This window comes from Olea europaea, unplaced genomic scaffold (assembly GCF_002742605.1).
Source record: "Olea europaea var. sylvestris unplaced genomic scaffold, O_europaea_v1 scaffold528, whole genome shotgun sequence".
NCBI lineage: Eukaryota > Viridiplantae > Streptophyta > Magnoliopsida > Lamiales > Oleaceae > Olea > Olea europaea.
The window spans coordinates 404,889-417,813 of record NW_019263600.1 but is presented as its reverse complement, the minus strand read 5'-3'; the positions used below and the strand labels follow the sequence as shown (position 1 = coordinate 417,813).

The following is a 12,925-nucleotide window of genomic DNA, read 5'->3' as shown; positions in this document are numbered from 1 at the left end:
CGAAGGCTTCTTCACACCTCGAAGTCCATTGGAATTTCTTTCCTTGTTTCAGTACATTGAAGAAAGGCAAGCTTTTATCTGTGGCTCTGGAGATGAAGCGACTGAGTGCGGCTATCCGACCGTTGAGATTTTGGACCTCTTTCGATTTCTGAGGTGACCGCATTTCTAGCAAGGCCGTTACTTTCACTGGATTCGCCTCAATTCCTCTCTGATTGACAATATACCCCAAGAACTGGCCCAATGCCACTCCAAAGGTGCGCTTGAGGGGATTCAATTTCATATTATATTTTCTAAGTATCTGAAAAGTTTGGTCGAGGTGACTTACGTGTTCGACTGTCTGGAGGCTTTTGACCGGCATGTCGTCAATGTAGACCTCCATGGTTTTGCCAATGAGTTTGGCAAAGATCATGTTGACCAACCTCTGATATGTAGCTCCGGCATTCTTTAATCCGAAGGGCATGACTTTGTAGCAATACAGACCCCTGTCCGTAATGAACAATGTTGCTTCCTCATCAGGTCGGAACATGGGTACCTAGTTATACCCTAAGTATGCATCCATGAAACTCAGTAGTTCATGTCCAGCAGTAGAATCCACAAGTTGATCTATTCTTGGAAGTGGGAAGCTGTCTTTGGGGCACGCCTTATTTAGGTTCGTGAAGTCCATGCATACTCTCCACTTTTCGTTGGGCTTTTTCACCAGGACCGGGTTGGATATCCACCTTGGATAGATGGTCTCTCTTGTGAAACAACTGCGGCTAAGTTTGTTTACTTCTTCTTTCAGTGCCTCGTACCTTTTCGGATTGAGGGCACGCCTCTTCTGTCTATGGGGAGCATAGGAAGGGTTGATGTTAAGGTGATGGCAACTGATCTTAGGATCTATTCCCACCATGTCTTCATGTTTCCATGCGAAGACATCCAAGTTCCCTTTCAGGAAGTTTATCATCTTTGCTTTTACTTCAGGGGACAATGACTTTCCTATACGCAAGACCTGGCTGGGGTCTTCTGGGTTGACGGGGAAAGTCTCCAATTCTTCCATTGGGGTCGCATTTGGTTCAGAGTCAATTATTCGGGGATCTAACTCATCAAGAGTGTGTCCTTGTTCAGGGACCTCTTCCATGTCGATGTCTCCCTCTTGTTCAGAGGTAAGCCCTTGTTCAGGGGCGTCGAGCATTTCCACGTCCGTACCGACTTCAGCGGGTACCTCAGTTAGGATTACATTAATAGGTCGGGGCTCGGACTTTCGCAGCGAGTTTAAGTAGTATGCCCTGGAGCCCATCTGATCGCCTCGGATCGTAGCAATCCCATGTTCGGTTGAAAATTTCATGCACAGGTAGTGAATGGACGTGACAGCCCAAAGATCTTTCAGAGCAGGTCTGCCCAATACTCCATGATAAACCGATCTGTGATCTACCACCAAAAATTCCATGAAGTACTGGGCCACTAGGGGTGCCGAACCCATCTCGACAGGCAGGGTGATCCGCCCTCGTGGGATTATGCTGTCCCCAGTGAATCCGAATAGTGGGTCGGTCATGGGGATCAACCCATGTTCTATTTGCATTTTGTCAAAAGTGGAGCCGAACAATATGTTCACGGAACTGCCATTGTCAACGAGCGTGCGTTTTAATCCGTTTCTAGCTACTATGGCTCTTACAACCAATGCATCACAATGGGGGTGGTGAACCCCCTTTGAGTCTTCCTGTGAGAAGGTGATTGGAGCCATTCGTTGACAATGTAAGTGATAATTGGGGTTCCTTTACTTCCCTTGTGTAATTTCTCTGGGCATTCCTGGTGTTGCCACCGACGTGGGGTCCCCCAATGATAGTATCAATTTCCCTAATGACCTGGCTTCCAGAAAATTGGGCTTGGTTTCCCTGTCTTGATTAACCTCGGTCCCTTGATTCTCTTCTCCGAGGAGATTGTTCCCTGTGACCTCTCCCTCCCCTCCTCGGGGAGGCTGATCTACGAGGGTATTTGTTCCTACTGGAAGGGTGCGGGTTGCTTCGATCATGGCTTCGATTGGCGTCTTGGTACTCACTAGTGTCATGTCTATAGAATTGATGGAATGTACAAAACCTTGCCCCTTCCAAGGGTCTGTTTGACCTTTTCTTCTTCTTCTTCTTGTTATCAGCTCTTCCAGGTGGTACCGCTTTGGCAGGGGCATTATCATATGTCAACACCGGTACTGCATTCAATGTGGCAGAAGCTAGGGCCTGTCCGGATGTGGGAGCTATTGTATGACCTTCTTGGGTCCATTGTTGAGTAACAAGGTGTGCTGCGGGTCCTCGACCTACCTGCCTCTGAGGAGGAGGGAGTCCCTGCGCGGCACGATTGCGATGATCAATCATTTCTTCACTAACAATTTTCACTCTCATCATTTCCACCAGCTCGTCATATGTGGAGGGATTCTTGTTGCGCACGTCCCTCCAGAACAATGTGTTCATGTTGAGCCCACCTTTCAGGGTTAAAAGGGCTTCTCTGTCAGTGATCTGTTCGCAATAGGTGATTTCGTCTGTAAACCTGGCGAGATAGCTTTTCAGCGTCTCCCCAGGGGCCTGCCTCGTATCTTGCAGGCGTTGCACTGGTGCCTCTCCTTCCCTGCGTGAGAGGTACTAGTTCAAAAATATTTTTTTAAAATCTGGCCAACTTCTAATGCTTAGGGGAGGAAGCCTGTTGTACCATACTTCGGTGGCCTCGCCTAGCGTTAAATGGAAGGCTCTGCATTTTAAAGCAAGCGAGGCTCCCCTTTGGCTTATCTGTGTCATGTACTTGGTGAGGTGCTTCTCCGGATCCCCTTTCCTTCATACTTGGGGATCTTAGGGGGCATGAAATTTACTGGCATTGGGAAGCTTCGGATCTCCCTTGAGAAAGGGAGGTTATCATCATCATCGTCAATCCCATAAGATCGACAGGGCCCATCTGACCCTTCATCATCTTGGATGTTCTGGGGAGGTGGAGGTGCTTTTCCTCGAGTTTCCCAATCGACTAGGTTCCTCCTGTCTCTCCTATTTCTGGGAGGAGGGGGAGCATGTTCTTGTTCGTGATCTGGACGAACTGATCCTCTTGCTGGGCGGACCCTATTGCTAGGACCCTCCCCTATCCGGTCGAAGACGCTTACCGACCTTTGGTCCTCATGTTCTTGAGGAAAATTGTCCCCCAAGCGTGGTTCTGATGGCTGACTCCCTTGCACATAAGATGTGGCTTCGGCGTTCATTTCCCTTTCGAGGGGACATTCCGTGTGCCGGCTCATGTGGCCTCGGGAGTAAGATACAGGGGCTTCCCGCACCGGATAAGATCCTTGGGGCATTTGATAGCCCTGATGACCCTGGGCTTGCATGAGGAGTTCATGCATTGCCATATTCTGAGCTGCGATGTCTCTCATACCTGCAGCTATCTGAGCCACTCCTTCAGTGAGTATGGCTGTTCTTCCACCTCGGTGACGCCGGTGATGTGGTCTCTGATGAGTAATATTGTTATGGAGTACCTCTTCTTTAGAGGCCTCTCTCATGGGGTTGTCGTCTTCATTCCTATAGCTCATCCTATCTCTTTTTTCAAGGGTAGTGAGAACTTGGATTGTAACTCGACTTTGTTCTTTTTCAAGAACGTCTCCTTTTCAGGGTTAGTCGCTATTTTTTCGGTAACTTCTCCGATGGAGAATGCAAAACTTCGAATGGGAAGTGTTTCCCACAGACGGCGCCAATCTGTTGACCTCGAAAATTGGTCCTTCTACGTAGCCAACTAAGAGGTACTCCACGTATTCCTCCCTGCGCACAATCAGCGAACAGTCAGGCGCCCACGGTCGGGACCAGCGAGAGTGGTGGCAACCATATACACTCCGACGGTCAAGTCAGGTTTAAGATCTCGGAACAGTACCCAAGGGCTGTGCAAATCAATGATAAGGGGGAGGAGAAAAATATATAAGCTTGCTATGGAGTGCTATGTAGTAGGAGTTTCATTACCTTTGGCTCTTGCCAAACCTTAGGTATTTGTAGGTGGTATAAGCCGTTGGATGTGGGACGCGTGTATACATCTGACGGTATGAGGCGTCCGCTCATAGGCGTCAATCCGTCGCGTCTGTAGAGTGGGCGGACAGCTTGTTAATTCTGAGTTGAATTGACATAAAGTTGATAAGTCACATCAACTAGCCTCATGGAGACGTCAAATCAATTTAAACCTTAGGTGCAGGAAGGATTTTGGCACAAATCTCTTTCTGAAATTGGCTGCGGATCTTCTAACCAGGGTCCACTTGGCCTCGGGGGCGAGGTGCTGCGGTCAGGTCAGTAGTAGGGATCGCTTGTACTTCGCAGCGTGCTACTAGGTTGCAGAAATTGCTGATATCACTTCGGACGGGTCTTTATCAGGTCGGAATATATGGTGGTGAGTGTTCCAAGGCGTATCAGATCGAAGCGTAACATATATAATTTTAACTTTGCACGACTCTTGTTTTGTGAAAAACGAACACGTTTACGTCACAATTTGATCTAGAAGATAAAGATTCATTTGTTTAGATGCTAAAAATATCAAACTTAACATCACTCATTCGTTTCAATAAAATCACATTTAAGTGACATATTGGAACATCTTAATTTCTTGAATTATTAGACCTCTTAAGTCCAAGCGTCACTAGGAGGTGGTACTTTAAGTGAGTGTTAGGTCAAAGGCCTCGGATTGAAATATGACAGGCGCTGAATTCCTAGACATGCAACTCTCATTCCCTTTCTGGTTTTAGCTATACGCTTGATTACGATGATTAGGAAGGCATATTCTGATATTCATTGTCGAATCAATTACAGGTCGCTGATTTCATTTCATTGTGGGTTTACTTAATTTTGAGCGTGACAAATAATGTATGATTATAATAATTTTTCATGAATAAATTTGTATCTTTCTTTCTCCCAATTGGTTGGATCATAAAGTGCGATGATGTGCTTCACAGGTTAGGTCTCTGATTCAAGTCCGAGACAATACAGCTGAAACCAAGAATTATCTCAAATCTACCCTGGGATATTGATTGGGATTTTCAAATATCCTAGAACTTATTGTTACATGAGATAGTTGTCAAAACCCATGTTGTATGTGTGAAAGCGGTTAACCTTCTTGCTTCTTTCAGATACAATTCGTTCAATGGAAGCAAGAAGGCCTGTGAATAAAAACAGAGTTTTTACTGTTAATCATGAATTTGATGGAGATCAACGTTTGCTTTTCACAATCTTTTACAACTACCCTTGAGAGGAACAAATAACCAGGAATTCAAAGAGATGAAAATCAAGAAGCAGGCCATAAAAATATGTTTAATAAAACACCTCTCGCCCTTAATAAATATCCCACCAATCTTTACTGTACATCAACATACCAAGAAAACACTGCAAATGAAAGACCAAACACTATTATCCTTCCAGCTAATAGAACTTAAAAGAGTTCAGAAATGAATAAAAAAGAGGCAACAATGTTTACATCAGCTAATCCATCAAATTAGATCAAGTATAATTTGTCTCCTAAGTTTCCCTCGGGCTCCAAAACAATGTCGATGGTTTCAGCACATGGATGCCAAAAGTTGTGAGTCATCAGAACCTGAGATTAGTCCGGACAAATGTTATTCATGGTGAGCATGACCTTTGCTCGCTCATAACATATCCAGACCCAAAATTCTAATATTAAATGGATCACTGCAAACTACGGGATCTACCAGTTACGGGAATGGATGCAACTTGATGAAATTGTTGAATCATTGTGCTCTCATTATCAATGCCCTTGGCAGGTGCTACACCACTCTTCCCAGTTTGCTCCAAGAGTCGAACAAGTGAAACAAAAATATCCATCCTCGTTACGTCCCTGTTGGCCTGATCATAAGAGTACATGTAAATGGATGTTCCAGAGATTTCAATAACATATCACACCAGAGGTTGTACTGCAAGAAACAGCCAACCACACCCTAGCACACCCCCACACCCCCAAGAGAAAAAGGAAAAGAAAGAAGATGGGGACCGGGGTGGGGGGGGGGGTGTTTGGGATTACAGCATTCATGAACACCTTCAATATTTTGATAATAAAAGTTACCAGCTTCGAATAAAAAGCATAAAGACCATGTCTTCTAAAAAACCAATTCAAGATCAAATTCAATGCAATGGTCAATACTCCTTAAAACATTACCTCTACCACAAAGTGTGCCCAGATTTTGTTATTCCAAGTTTCCATAACCCCCTTCAGAATGGTTAGCCCCATTCCTCTAATCATGTCAGCTATTTCCAGAAACAAACCTTGTTCTTCACAGAGCATCTGCCTCGAAAGGAAAAATTCAAGTAAAATAATGTCTCTAAGCTTGTAAAAATAGCTAGTTCCAGTAACTTTAGGTAACAGGGGCCAATGAGCATAACTATCCACATCTTGAGAAGTAAGAGATGCAAGTAATTACCTTCACAAGCATTTGACGAGGCTGATTTAGATCCTCAACTTTTATAGGGCAGACCATAGATTGTGAACCAACTTCATACGCCCATGTAGCTCCTCCTTCAAGATTCTCTCTTAAAAGCAATCCGCCATCCTTGTTAATAACCTGAAGCTTACAGAAGAATATAAGCAGATGTATATTTTTGTTTCAAGATTTTCTATCTAACCAGGGTCTAGCTGTCTGCTCTTGTATTACTCTTTATGCAACTCTTTTTAATCAATTATGTCCTGAATGCATATGTGTGCGAGCGTATTGTATATGCAATCATTAAATGTCCTATCCTAAGTCTAGTTTGATCAATGTTCGGAATAGTTCAAAAAGAATCCAAAACTTGGAGAAGTTCAAGTCTGAATACAGCACCTTTGACTCTCCTGTTTGTTTTAGCTTATCAGCATGCTTTGTCACACTTTGCAAGAAAAGCATATGCTTGATAGTGCGTTCAAGAAGAGCGTCAATGCTACACTGTTAAAACAAATTAAACACATATGAATAGAAGAACAAATAGATCTTAGAATTATATTATATTCAAAAGAAAATAGAAAACTCGGAGCCTGAAACGAGAAGTGTCACCTTAGCCCCATTTGGCACAATTTCCCTTAATTCTTTGACACGATCTTGGATCATTTGGCGATCTTTTGGTCTGGGTCTAGGATTTTCTCCTGGTTTAAGCCTCTTGCGAGTTGTTTTGTTTGTTTCATCAGGCTTTTTAGAGTATCCAGTAGACACGCTGCTACTCTGTTTCAATTCACGACCCTTTTCAATCCATGAACTTATTTGTGACCCATAAATGGAACTACTTTGCGAAAGGGTTCCTGAATCAACCTTGGAACATCCAGACCTAAATGAACAAGAATTAGCAGTTTCTGCTTTTACCATATATTTTGGAATGCCAAATACCTTTTCCTTCAGTTGATCAGAAACCCCCATCCTCCCAGTGGAAAGTGAAGCATTAGGTGCAGAGGAGCTACTTGGATACGTCAATGTTGTCTTGCAAGAAACATTATCATCCAAGCTAGAAGAATGAACCCTGGAGACCACAGCATCTAAGAGATGGTCACTGCTTGTCACAGAGAAAATACCACTTTCTGAATTTCCTAGGTCAACAGGATATATTTCCGAAGCAGCATCCTGAGTTTTCATAGATAAAGAATTATTTGTGGTCAAACTATTTGTATTCGGATCTGATTGATCGTTCAAACTACTATCCCAGCAACTACGCAATAGTTCGTTCTTAAAATCAACACCCAAAATATCAAATAAATCATCTCCTGATTGAGGTTGGACATATCCATCTTCATATTTGGTATTTATCAGTGGCAGAATCTCTTGTACAAATTCATGTTGTCTGTCATCTTGAAGAAAGCCAGAATTGAGCTCTGCAAAATTCTGATGCTCTTCATGTTGACAATGGATAATACTACTAGTATGAATTACCTTTTTCTCTAATCTGTCCTCGGCTGCTTTCAACTCGTTCTTTGCAAATTTGTCATCAATGTAGTGATGTTTGCTACCAGAGCTATGAGCAAGCAAGTGATTTGTGGTCAAATAACACGAAGAATCAGAAAAGGACGGTTCTATTTTAGACGAATTAGTGTTTGGAAGCCCACTTGAGGTGAAATGCATGGAGTCAATATTTCCATTTGATGGCCTACACGTTGTATCTGAAACAGAATTTGTTCCTAATATTGATTTCACATGGCCACCTGCAACTTCATGTAGTCCACTAATTTCAGCTGATGGAATAGTAACAGAATCTTCATTAGAACTGGAAATCAGGTCAGAATTTGTTCTCTGTGCAGACATCAGAATGCCAGTGGACACATTTTGGTTGCTAAAATGGCCTTGAGTTCCATCAACCAATGATATTTGTCTTTCCACCCATCTTGAATTGCCATTATTCAATGTGGATGAACTGCAAGAAGGTTGTTGATCTAACATGGACCTTGGGATATTCATAGAAGCCTGTTGGTTCAGCCAAATTTCAGGATTTGAAGGGATAACATCAGCTTTTGTCAATGCATTCACCGATTGGTTTTTGGAATTAAAGTTGAACTTAACAGTTGAAACGAGTTCTGATTCCTGGTGGTTATCGTGTGGCTTCACATGATTTTGATTCAAATTCGAGGTTTGAAATGCTGCACCATTTGACATTTGTCTTACAAAAGAACAAGAAGTTTGACTGACAGATCTAGAAGTCTGAGTCGAGTTTCCAGCATAGATGCAACTGTCAGAAATGGGAGGAGTAGGCTTCATCATATTTGATCCAAGATACGAGTCCCCAGGAGTGAAATTTCCAAGACATTCTGATACCCTTGTTTCTGGAACAAGTATCTTTGCCGTATGATTATCAGATAGTAATCCACCAGCTGCATATGACATCTGAAGTACCAAGGTCTTCACATCATTAATAAATCTCATATTCTCCACTATCTGAGACAGCAAGACAATTACATTATATCAAGAACCAGATAAAGCATCGAAAGACTGAGAATTGCGTTCAATTTATATTACTGGACTCTAAAGCAAAATTTAATCTGGAGGATTTGCAGGAACATCAGGGAGGGGAAGAAAAAAATGGCAGCCATCTACTTTACGTAATAGCATTCGTTGCAGGTAGTAGGTGGACTATGAAAGAGACTTAAGTCAATATTTTAATGGAAAATTCAAAATGAACAAATGTAACAAATGGCAGTCTATATTGAACTCAAATGACAAAAAACAAGTGAAAAAAAGCATATACTTTTCGGTTGCTAATAAAAATTCAATCCTAATGTGAATTTAATATGACCACCCCGAGTTTATTAGTAAATAGTAACAAGGCTTGGATTGTAGTAATATGAACTTCATACTGGAATGATCTAGAATTACAAAAGTCTTCCTTGACTAGACCCGTGGGAATGAAGAAAAATAGAACTCACTGTAAAGTGTGAACCAAGTTGAACAACGCCATGAGGAAGAACAGGAATAACTGCCAGTGTCTGATAGAAAGCAAAGAATCAGTGAAACAACAAAAACAGAGCAGCAAACAAAAACAAAGAAAGTGAATATTTATACCTGCATACCAGCAGAAAATTGCAGATACAACTCTTTCAGAACCTTAAAAAAAAAAAAAAAAACAAAAGAATGAGAATTTCACTGTGATGATCCATAATATAGATCACTATTTATACATATCATGAATTTCCAGAATGAATCACTTCTGTGTAAATTTTTGCAGCAGTCCATTTTAACTGAATTGAGCTTACATACAGGCTAGTGAAACTTAATACAAACATAAAAAGGGTCTGACTTCCAATGAAGAAGTACTAGCAGCATAAAAAATAAGTATAATATAACTTTATTTTATGGTGGTTTAGATGGGAGAGCATAAGTAATATGCAGTAACAGAAGCATCTTATGCCATACCTCTCCTGGATGGGGTTCTTTAGTAAAATTGTCCAAAAGAATCCACTGGGGGTTACCAGTAAAAGCAGCCCTTCCTACTAGTCTGTAAAACAAAATTATAATGTAACTAAATTGTGCTCCGTGCAACTCCTTCACAATCTCATATACAGTAAAAAATGCAACTAAGCATAAAAGTAATACCCTTCTCCTACAATATTAACATGCTGGTCCGTCATCATCTGGTTTACAAGCACATGCAATTTGTTCTCTGCTTGAACACTGGGCTGTAGAATGTGATTTTCAGTCAAAACCCAGGAAGCATTATAACCTTCATAACCGATTTTTGGATTCCCAATTCTGGAAATCCCTGGTAGTCCAGCACATGATAGAGGTGAATAATAACATTCTTCCCAAATTAAAAGCCTGCCAAATCACAATTTAGACAAAATCAGCATGTTGGATCTTCCAAGAAACACAATCCAAACTATATTCATATGTTAAAACATTTTAATATTAATATGCTAATCATTCGTGGAGAACCAAGGGTTTGGTAAGTCATATCACATTGATATATAGAAGATCATTGGTTGGGTTGCAAAAAATTACAAGTTGTCAATGGAGGGTTAGCATACAGGTTACTAGGATACATAATGGTGGAAAAGAACAAGTTTGGTAGCATGTATTTTAGAATTATATCTCCATAATTTCCGAGTGCAAAGTGTCTATCAATACCTCTTCTACAGTGTTTTTCTTACTGCACCATACATGTACACGTACACATGTAGTGCATTTGGTTTGAGATACACAATGTTATATCTTGGCTATTCTATGCTAGAGGGATAAATCGAGAGAGTTCTGTTCGCACTAGTTCTTGATTGCATAGGGATTCAATCTCCTTCAACAAAAGCGTGATACTCTCATACGTTAGAATGAAAAATAGTCTAGTTCAGACATTTCATATCTGATTCCTTTCAAAAGGCCTCATAGTTTAAATATTTACTCCTCGACAATATTACAGTACTTTAATACATAAGTGTAATCTCCCAATTTCGTGTATGCTTTCTAGTGTTTGGCAGTGAAAAAACAGAGGTAAAAAACAAAATCCCGGAATTTTTGAAGACAAGAATTTAAGAACATATAGAATCAAACAAGAAAGACAATATTTAGAAATGAACAAATTTATGCATAGGAAATCATAACAGTAGAAAGGATTTCTTAAGATTCTCCAAGACAAAGCTAATGGACCAACCACAAAACTCCAAAGATGTATAAACTGACAGTTACCAGATCACAAAGCAAACACAAAGCAAAATCAAATCCTGTTTAAAGATTAGGCAGATTTAAAACATAGCCAATAACAAGGAAACAAATACAGTATCATCCTCTAATTTGGTCAAAGAAAAAATTGGCAAAGATAGGGACTGAACACTGTAAGTTCAGCAGTTGCACTTGGTTTCCCTGTTTTGCCGGAGCTCTGAGCAAGCAAGTACCATGAGACTGGGATTCTTTTATTTTCATTTGCTTTCTATTAACAAAGGTCAGCACAAAATTCAAGAAGAAAAGAAAATGATTTCATGAAAATTAGCCAAAAGGAACTGCAAAGGAGGACACATCAATTAGTAACATTATTACAACAAATCATAAATTTCATCACAGTTAATTGAAAAGCAATACTAAAATCCCAAATAGTGGGGTTGATTTTCTTGAGAAGTTTTCATAAAAAAAGTGAAAAAATGTTTAATTTTTTATGGAACTTACTTGGGGTTTTGGCAACCAATTTTCCAGAGAACAGCATAATCCCACTGGTTGACTCCACAAAGAGTCTTCAGAACCTCTTTAAACAGATACCCCATTGCAAACACAACTAAATGGAGCAGTACAACAAATGCACCAATGAACAGAAGAATATATCAATATTCTTGGATGTGCCTAGAAAAATTCACTTCAAGAGATCAAATCCTGAACAGAGAGGATAGGGGAAAATTATTTTAATTAGTCTTCCCTGTGGGAAAACATTTTCTTTCCCTTTAGGCTTAAAGCTTAAGCTCCTCTGCAAGACGCACGCCCTGCCTGTTTTGTTCTCAACCCACCACTTCTTTTCCTCAATCTAACCCAATTCCCTGATATCATGCACTTGCAACCCATTCTTCAGAGAGGAAAGAGAAGGAAAAGAAAAAGTAAAGGGAAAATTATAAATGAAAATACAAGAACCCTTTGGCTTTAAAGAAAGAACTCTACACTATCCCACAAGCTCTGAGCTCATAGTTAACCAAAGCAGTAATTTTCTCCATTTTTCAGGGAAAAAACTGAATAATTACAATGATATAACTAGATAAAAATCTAATATATGAGTTTGTGAGAAAAGATGGAAGCTTGCGCTGATTCTTGAGCTGAAGATTTTTTAAGTGCAAAACTTTAAGCCACTGTGTGCCTGTGTTGTTGAGGTGAACTTATGAACTGTGGTTTCTGTTTCAATGTGTGCTTTCCTAGTGAGGAAGATGATGGGGGAAGTGTGCTAAATTGAGCCACGTGATGATTAATCAATGAGAATAGGGTAATGGAAACAAGGATGAAGTTTAAAAGAAATTGCAGTCTACCATTTGTGGGTCTTTCAGTCGGTTTTCTGGTCATTTTCAACTAATTTATTTGGTGGGGTGCGAGGTCGAGGGGAAGGAGAGGCCAAGGGTAGGATATTGTCAGTGCGTTTTGGGGACTGTACAAAGAATCTTTTGGAATTGGTTTAATCAAGAACTGTTTTCTTCAATGTGTAATAAAAATAAATAAAAAAAGAAGAATACACAACTCAAGAAATTCTAAAAACTGACAGAAAGAACTACAGGAAATTTATTAATAAATGAGTATTTTTTTTTAAATTATTTTAAATTTTTCTAAGGAATATCTTGATTTATTTATCTTAATTTTTTTCACAAGGGCTACAGGGTTCCAATTAATTGTTTTTTATTTTATTAGAAATATTTCTAATACCCCATTGCATAAAAATGTTTTATTTTTGATTTTCTCATAAAAATAATTTTTTACTTCAAAAAGTTCTCGACGAACATTATAAAGTAATTCAAGTAACACGATTTCGTGAAA

At 40.2% G+C, this 12,925-nt stretch overlaps 1 protein-coding gene across 2 annotated transcripts; it reads right to left on the bottom strand.

Annotated features, from left to right (window-relative positions):
• Nucleotides 1-5,256: 5,256 nt before the first annotated feature.
• Nucleotides 5,257-12,488, bottom strand: LOC111388766 (transcription factor LHW-like). 2 transcript variants are annotated; one of them, XR_002701634.1, is made up of 12 exons: nucleotides 11,588-12,488; nucleotides 10,031-10,252; nucleotides 9,851-9,932; nucleotides 9,500-9,541; nucleotides 9,364-9,423; nucleotides 7,016-8,875; nucleotides 6,806-6,907; nucleotides 6,410-6,550; nucleotides 6,148-6,273; nucleotides 5,684-5,837; nucleotides 5,416-5,568; nucleotides 5,257-5,381 (listed from the first exon to the last, which is right to left on the bottom strand). XR_002701634.1 is itself a non-coding variant. In XM_023013565.1 (11 exons), exons 1-11 carry the CDS (start codon nucleotides 11,680-11,682, stop codon nucleotides 5,531-5,533), a joined length of 2,922 nt encoding a protein of 973 aa, XP_022869333.1. In that variant the 5' UTR covers nucleotides 11,683-12,488; the 3' UTR covers nucleotides 5,257-5,530. The 2 variants fall into 2 exon arrangements, 1 of the variants encoding a protein (XP_022869333.1); XM_023013565.1 differs by having other exon boundaries at nucleotides 5,257-5,568.
• Nucleotides 12,489-12,925: the final 437 nt, after the last annotated feature.